The sequence below is a fragment of the Scylla paramamosain genome, chromosome 36 (assembly GCF_035594125.1).
Source record: "Scylla paramamosain isolate STU-SP2022 chromosome 36, ASM3559412v1, whole genome shotgun sequence".
NCBI classification, from domain to species: Eukaryota; Metazoa; Arthropoda; class Malacostraca; order Decapoda; family Portunidae; genus Scylla; species Scylla paramamosain.
Window position 1 is genome coordinate 14,489,408 of NC_087186.1, and position 7,500 is coordinate 14,496,907.

Here is a 7,500-nt window from a genome sequence, read left to right on the forward strand (position 1 = left end):
GAGACAAACAGAGGAGGTTCAATGCTATGCCTTTAGGAACCTCTGTTTTAGATTTGTTTTTCTCTCATTGTATAGGTTAGTTTTCTATCTTATTGTGTGTTTGTCAGTCCTTAGGAACTCCTGTCTATAGTATTTTTCTTTCTTACTGTTTGTATTTTTAAGTGCAATGCTCTTAGGAATCGCTCTGTTTTTTTTTTCTTTTTCTACTATGTATTTCTCAATGAGAATTCGTGTTTGAGTTAGTTTTCTGTCTTATTGTGTGTTTGTCAATTCCTTGGAAACCCCAGTTTATGTTATTTCTCTTTTTTTTTTTTTTTTGTTTATTTCTCCGTACAATGACTTTAGGAACCCCTGTTTAGTTTTGCTTTTCTTCCTTACTGTGTGCTTCTCAATGGGAATTCGTGTTTGAGTTAATTTTCTGCCTTAATGTGCGTTTGTCAATGCTAGGAAATCCATGTTTATATTATTTTTCTTTCTTACTGTGTGTTTCTCAGTGCTATGCTCTTAGAAACCCCTGTTTAGGTTTGTTTTTCTTCCTTATTGAGTATTTCTCAAATGGAAGTCTTGCATTAGTTTCCCATCTTATTGTGTATTTAATAGAGTGCCCTTGGGAATCCCTGCTTGTTTTTCCTTCCTAACTGTGTTTCTCAGTAGGAACTCTTGGATAAGCTGTAAAGGTAACTAAAACTCTCTCACTACACTCCAAAAACTCTCCCAGGTAATTCTCTCTACTTTTCCACCACTCTTCCAGATAACCCTCCTGAACCATCCCTCTATCCCAAGTAACTTCACCAGTCTGCCAACACTCTCCCACCACTCTCCCAAACTCTCCCAGGTACTCACGTTCTCAGACTCGCTCAGACCGTTGGCCAGCTCGTTCCTCTCAGCTTCCAGACGGCGGATCTCCAGTTCAAGGTCGTGCTTCAGGCGGGTCAGGTCACCAACAGTTCCCTTGAGGTCACCGTTCTCAACTGCGTAAGGAGAGAGAAAGAGAGAGAAAGAGGGAGATTAGTTTATGACGTAATGTAATAGAGAATAATGGTTAACACACTCACACACACACACACACACACACACACACACACACACACACACACACAACTTACAGACAAACCCAAAACATCAAATCATTCTAAAAAAAAAACACAATAAACACCATAAAATCATAAAAAACGCATGAAAACAAAATTTGAGCTTATAATCAAAGGTTAGAAGGAGAAATAAACGAAAAAGAAAAGGAAAATAATATCCTACTGAGTTTCTATACGAGGGAAAGAAAAGAAAGAAAAATAAACAAGAATGATAAGGAAATCACCACTGAATTTCGAATAGCGAGAAAGAAAACAACAAAAAATAAACAAAAATAAACAAAAACACAACTAAACTTATAATCGAGGGAAAGAAAACAAGGAAAAATAAACAAAAAAAGAAAAAAAAACACATCACCAAGCCTCTAACGAAGAAAACGAGAGAAAAAAAAACAAAAAAGAAACAAGAAAGACGAACTGAAAAAAAAAACACAACTAAACATTTAATCGAGGAAAAGAAGAAAAAAAGTGAAAGACGAACAGCAAATAAAAAAAGAGGAAAAAAAAAATCACCACCACCACCACCACCACCACCACCACTACCACCACCAGCACCACCACGTACCACTGATCTTCTTGTAGTCGAGGGAAAGCTTCTCGTAAATCTCCTTGACGTGCTCGTATTCCTGCATGACCTTGGTGTACTCAGCGGTGCGCACCCTGAGGTCCTTCGAGGTCTGTTCGTAAAGCATGTTCAGCTCCTCGTACTTCACCAGCAGGGTCTTGTACTCGCGGTCCACGGTCTCCAGGCGGGCCTTCACTTCACGGTGGTTGTTGTTAGCCTGTGGGGGTGAAAGGCTGACGTATTAGCGTGGAAGTGATGGTGAGGGTGTGGGTAAGTGGTGTTTCTGAGTGGGTTAAGGGAGGAATTGGGGTTCTCTTTTGGTTAGGATGTTGGTTATGGTGTTCTTGTGTGAGGAAACAAAGGAAAATAATGTTTACTTGGAATTATTGTATGAAAATTGATGTTCGTTTGGGATTAGTGTTTGGGAAATGATGTTTTCGAGTGGGATAAGGGAGGATTTTGTGTTTGTTTGTGGTTGGAGTGTGGGAAAGTGGTGTGTTTGTGTGAGAAAAGGGGAAAAAGAGTGTTTGCTAGGATTATTGGTGAAAACCTGTGGGTAAATTGGTGTTGATGTGTTGGGTAAGGAAGGAAAAGGTGTTTGCTTCAGATTAGAGTGTGGAAAAGTGGTGTGCTTGTAATTAATGTGGGGAAATTAGTGTTTTTGTGTGAAGAAAAAGGTGTAGGAAAGAGATGTTTCTGTGTAGGGTAAGAAGTGTTAGTGTGGGAAAGGAGATGAGGGCGTGGGAAGATCCCTCCCCCACACGCACCTTCTCCAGGTCCAGAATCAGAATCTCGATCTCCTGAGACAGGCGGCTCTTCTGCTTCTCCAGGCCAGTGACCTTCTGCGTGAGGGTGGTGATGTGCTCCTCCAGCTCCAGGATCCTGATGTTCATCTTCTTCCTGTGGCGAGAATAGGAAGACGTAAGGGAAAGAGAGAGGGAGAGTGTTGGAGTGTTGGGTTGGGTTAGGTGAGATTAAGTTACATAAGATTAGGTTGGACAAGGGTAGAGTCAGAGAAGAGGCAGTAGACACCTGCCGAAACAGTAGTTATGTACTACCAGTGATTTCTCGCAAGCACTGGATCAGAGGGTCCTGTGAATTTATCTATGACCCAGCTGTGACCTCCCTGAACGTCTCCTTTTGTGTCTCACATCACAAACGCGCAGTTACAGTCTGCTCTTTCAGGACATCTCTCTTCTTTCACACAACTCTACTCGTACATCCCCCTGATACACGCACACTCTTAATTAAAAATTCAGAACTTATTAATAGTTTTGGTAGACTGGCACCTCTGTGGGCCTTTTTTTTTTATATGAATTTTGTTGCTTTGGCCAGTGAGCCTCCTATATAAAAAAGGCAAGGGTTTAGAAAGCCTCCCTGCCACTCTCTTCACATTTAAAAATCCCAGTCGCCACTCGCTTCACCCTCAAAAGCCTCCCTGCCTTCACTCACTTCATTTCGTCAACATCGTCAGCGTGGGCACGGCATTCCTGTTCGTATTTGCTCTTGTAAGCCAGCGCTGCCTGAGCCTCGCTGCTGTACTTGCGCTCCATGTCCAGGCGCAGCTCGCACTCCTCCTCGTAGGACCTGCGGGCCACGCCGAGCTCGTTGCCGACATTGGTGAGCTCGATCTCCAGCTTGTGGCGACGCTGAAGGGGAAGAAGGTACAAGATTACTATTTGCAGTGGTGAAGAAAATACTACTACTACTACAACTGCTACTACTACTACTACGATAATGACTCCTACTCCTCACCCTCCTAATACTGCTGCTTCTTCCCCTCCTGTTCCTCCACAACCACCACCACCACCCACTACCACTCCTCGTCCTTATACTACTGCTACTACTACTACTACTACTACTACTACTACTACTACTACTACTTTTCCTCCTCCTCAACTTCCTATTACTGCTACTACTTGTACTACTAACACCACTCTCTCTCCTTCTACTCCTGCTCTTTCTACTCCTCCTCCTCCTCTTCCTCCTGTTCTTCCTCCTCCTACCACCACCACCACCATCACCCACCTGCTCCTCAGCATCGTACTTCCTCCTGAATTCTTCCACGGTGGTGCAGCTGCTCTTGAGGCTGTAGTTAAGCTCCTCAATCTTCACCTTCAGCTCCTGCACAACCTTCGTCAGCTCCACGTTCTCCTGCAGGTGGAAAAGAGGGTGGAGTGAGTGGCTGGGAGAGTGATGTTACTGTTGTTCATTACTGCTATTAAAAGTACGTGATTGTTCTAAGATATTGATGTTATTAGTTGTGTTTTGTTGTTTTAAGTAATGTTATTTTTTTTCCTTCACACTCTAAACACAGTCTTCCGTTCAAAAAACACCATCATCGCCACCACCATCACCATTATCACCACCACCATGACTACCACTATCACCACCACTCTAATGAAACACATCCCTTCCTTTTAAAAGCCATCACCATCACTACCACCGCCACCACCATCATTACCACCACCGTCACTACCAACACCATCACTTCCACCGTAACCACCGCCAAAAAGAGAAAGAAAGAAAGAAAGAAAGAAAAAACACATCCTTTCCTTTAAAAAAAACTACTACCACTATCACCACTACTCAAAAAAGAAGAAGAAGAAGAAGAAGCAATAAAAAAAGAAAGATAAGAAACGTCCATTCCTTAAAAAATAGATCAAATAAACAAATAAACAAAAATAACCACCAGTCACCACAACCACCGCCACATCACCACGTACCACGCTGAGGCGCTGCTTGGAGGAGGTGATGTCCACGATGGTGCGGTTGAGTTCCTCCACCCTGATGTTGAGCTCGCTGATCTGCACACTCAGGGACTTAATGGTCTTGTGGCTCGAGGCGGACTCCATGGTCATCTTCTCCAGCTGCTCAGACAGTTCGATCACCTCTGTCTGGGCCTTGGACTTCTCCTTCTCGACCCTGGGGAGGAATACGAGTCAAAGATTAATTTACGATCATTATATTACACTGACATGGGATTTTAGCAGCTTTGGTTACGTTTTTTTTTGTGTGTGTATGTGTGGGGGGGGTGATTGTAAGATGGTGTTATAGATTGTGATTTTTTTTTACGATCCTAAGTAAAGAAACGAGGAAAAGATCAATTTACAGCCATAATGTCAAACTTAGATAGCGTTTGAGTAGCTGAGGCTCAAAATAATGGGACTTCTATAACGGTTTTAAAGGACCCTGAGGAGGAGAACAAGTTAGAAATAAGTTTACGACGGAGAGGTAGAGTGAGAGACGGCACCTTCATCACGTGCTGGCTCTTCGTGTGAGAAAAAGGAAGAAAAAGACAATGAGACAGAGAGGCATAAGAGTAGAGACACAAAGAGACACAAAGACAAACTTTACCACGTGCATGCTCCTAGATTTAGTGAGAAAGACAGAGACACAGGGAAGACAGGGAGAGACAGAAAGACAGACAGATTTCACCACGTATGCACTCTTCGAACTGGTGAGAGAGACAGATACAAAGATAGAAAGACACAGAGAGACAGATTTCACCACGTATTTGCTCCTAGGCTTTGTGAGGCAGACAGACACACAAAAAACAGGAAGACAGGGAGAGACAGAACGACAGAGACATATTTCACCACATACTTGCTCTTAGAATTGGTGAGAGAGACAGAGACACAGACAGGAAGACAGGGAGAGACAGAAAGACAGAAGAACAGAGAGTTCACCACGTACTTGCTCTTGGAATTGATGAAAGAGGCAGAGACAGACAGGAAGACAGGGAGGGACAGATTTCACCACGTACTTGCTCTTAGAATTGGTGAGACAGAGACAGGAAAAGACAGGGAGAGACAGAAAGACACAGAGAGAAGCAGAGAGACAGAAATAGAAAGGCAAAGTGACAGAGGCAGCGACTTCATCACGTACTTGCTCCTGGATTTGGTGAGGATGTCGATCTGGTCCTGGAAGTCAACCACGGCCTCCTGGTGTTTCTTCTTGAGGATGTGGTGGGTCTGTTCGCTCTCCAGATGCACATCCTCCAGCAGCTTCCTGAGCTTGGCCAGCTCCGCGTCCCTCTTCTTGTTGATCTCAATCTGAAGAGAAAGGCAACAGGTGTCAGGATGGGACGCTACGCTGCTGGTGTCACTGTTATTATAGGTACTTCAAACAGTTAGGTAAGATTTGTGATAATTTATCTAGTCGTCTCGATTAGATTTTAAGACTTCCTTTAGTGTGTGTGTGTGTGTGTGTGTGTGTGTGTGTGTGTTTTGGTGCCTGATAAACATTCTATATTTCTTGCATCACCGCCGTTTCAGACAGTTAGGTTTTGCAGTGCCTTTTCTAGTACTGTTTGTGGGATATTAAGGCCTGTTATTTATTCTGAGTGTTCGTGGATGGGCTCGTGGCAGCCTGTGTGTGTGTGTTACATCTCATCTTTCTGACAAACAAAATACTTCACATTGAAAAACAGGCCTTCTCTCTTACGATCCAGCATCTAATAACAATTAAGACAACTCTGAACCCCTTAGGCGCAACACAAAGGGCATGGAAACAGGAGTTGAGTTGAGTTGTTCGAGTGTGTTGTCTTTGAAACGGTGTACACTCCTTGACGTGTCCCTTCTAACTGTCTGTTTGGGTCCTCTGTTTTATTCCTTTTTCTTTCTTTTCTTTTCTCTTATTACCCTGAATTTATGCACTATTCTCTTTGTTTGTATACTTATTTTCAAACATGTACGTTGCTATAATGTTTTGGCGCGTAGATCTAATGTTTACGGTCGTACCTGTCCATCGGCTCCGGCTTCGACCTCCTCAATGCGCTCAGTCAGCTGGATAACTTGCACACTGAGATCGGCCTTTTCGCGTTCAACCTGGAATAAAAAGCACGATAAATTAATACAAATGAAATAGTACAATCACACACTACTAACACCCTACTTAACCGCAAAGCCTAGTAGTAGCCTGTTAAATAATCAAAGTCACTAAGCCATGAGACACAATTCCGAACGAAGTATACATGGCCGACCCAGTGTAATTCAAAGCAAGATCCTCAGTGTTATTTTTTGATTTTCCGAGTCAAGTTCGCTGTTCTGTTACTCGTTATGAACCACAGAAGTTAATCAATGATCCAGGTGTGGGGAAGTGTGGTGAGACAGGCGATGTTCAATGAAATGGAGCTGTAATTAGCGGAAAATGACCCCTGGGTAAGTGTCTATGTTACTTGCTGGTTGGGGTTGGTTATGCGTGGGTCAGGTGTGGGAGGGTGACGCAGATGTGGATTGCAGGCTTGTGATGTGACTTAATATATATCTATCTGTCTGTCTGTTTTCCTATTCATGCATTTACTTATTCATCTATATCTATCTGTCTGCCTATTTATCTGTCGACCTATCAGTCTATCTGTTGGTCTATATTTATGTCTATCGGTTTAGATATCTATTAATCTATCTATCTATTCATGTGTCTGTCTATCCATTCATCAATCTATCTACCCACATGTCTATCTGTTTATCTGTCTGTCTGTCCGTCTTTCCATCCATCTATCTGGTAATATTTCGATATGTTTTGTGCTGTTAAGGATTTCTATCTATCAATGCATTATATTTGTTTCCTATATATGTATCCATTTATGATTGCTTATCTGTTAGGGATGCTATGAAAAATCTATGATATTGCTTTTATTATTATTATTATTAGTAGTAGTAGTAGTAGTAGTAGTAGTAGTAGTAATAGTAAATATGCGTTATCATCGTTGTTAGTAATTGTGTAATGGATAGTTATCTCCACCTTCATCATCATCACTATCATCACCACCATCTGGCGGGACGCGTGCCAACTAGTTTTCTTAGTCTCTCTCTCTCTCTCTCTCTCTCTCTCTCTCTCTCTCTC

At 42.5% G+C, this 7,500-nt stretch overlaps 2 protein-coding genes across 3 annotated transcripts in view; one reads left to right on the forward strand and one right to left on the reverse strand.

Annotated features, from left to right (window-relative positions):
- The window catches only part of LOC135091051 (paramyosin, long form-like), a 50,468-nt gene that overhangs the window by 21,832 nt on the left and 21,136 nt on the right, over nucleotides 1-7,500 (reverse strand). Inside the window, exons 3-10 of the mRNA XM_063988387.1 lie at nucleotides 6,396-6,482; nucleotides 5,542-5,708; nucleotides 4,380-4,578; nucleotides 3,682-3,807; nucleotides 3,106-3,302; nucleotides 2,421-2,553; nucleotides 1,654-1,870; nucleotides 844-971 (exon numbers count right to left, since the gene is read on the reverse strand). Of these exons, the coding sequence (XP_063844457.1) occupies nucleotides 844-971; nucleotides 1,654-1,870; nucleotides 2,421-2,553; nucleotides 3,106-3,302; nucleotides 3,682-3,807; nucleotides 4,380-4,578; nucleotides 5,542-5,708; nucleotides 6,396-6,482 (1,254 nt within the window). The remainder of the gene's footprint in view (nucleotides 1-843; nucleotides 972-1,653; nucleotides 1,871-2,420; nucleotides 2,554-3,105; nucleotides 3,303-3,681; nucleotides 3,808-4,379; nucleotides 4,579-5,541; nucleotides 5,709-6,395; nucleotides 6,483-7,500) is intronic.
- Nucleotides 6,496-7,500, forward strand: part of LOC135091058 (uncharacterized) — a 56,437-nt gene continuing 55,432 nt past the window's right edge. For both annotated transcript variants that reach the window (XM_063988402.1, XM_063988403.1), the window contains exon 1: nucleotides 6,496-6,815. The gene's annotated coding sequence lies outside the window, so the exon portion shown is untranslated. The remainder of the gene's footprint in view (nucleotides 6,816-7,500) is intronic.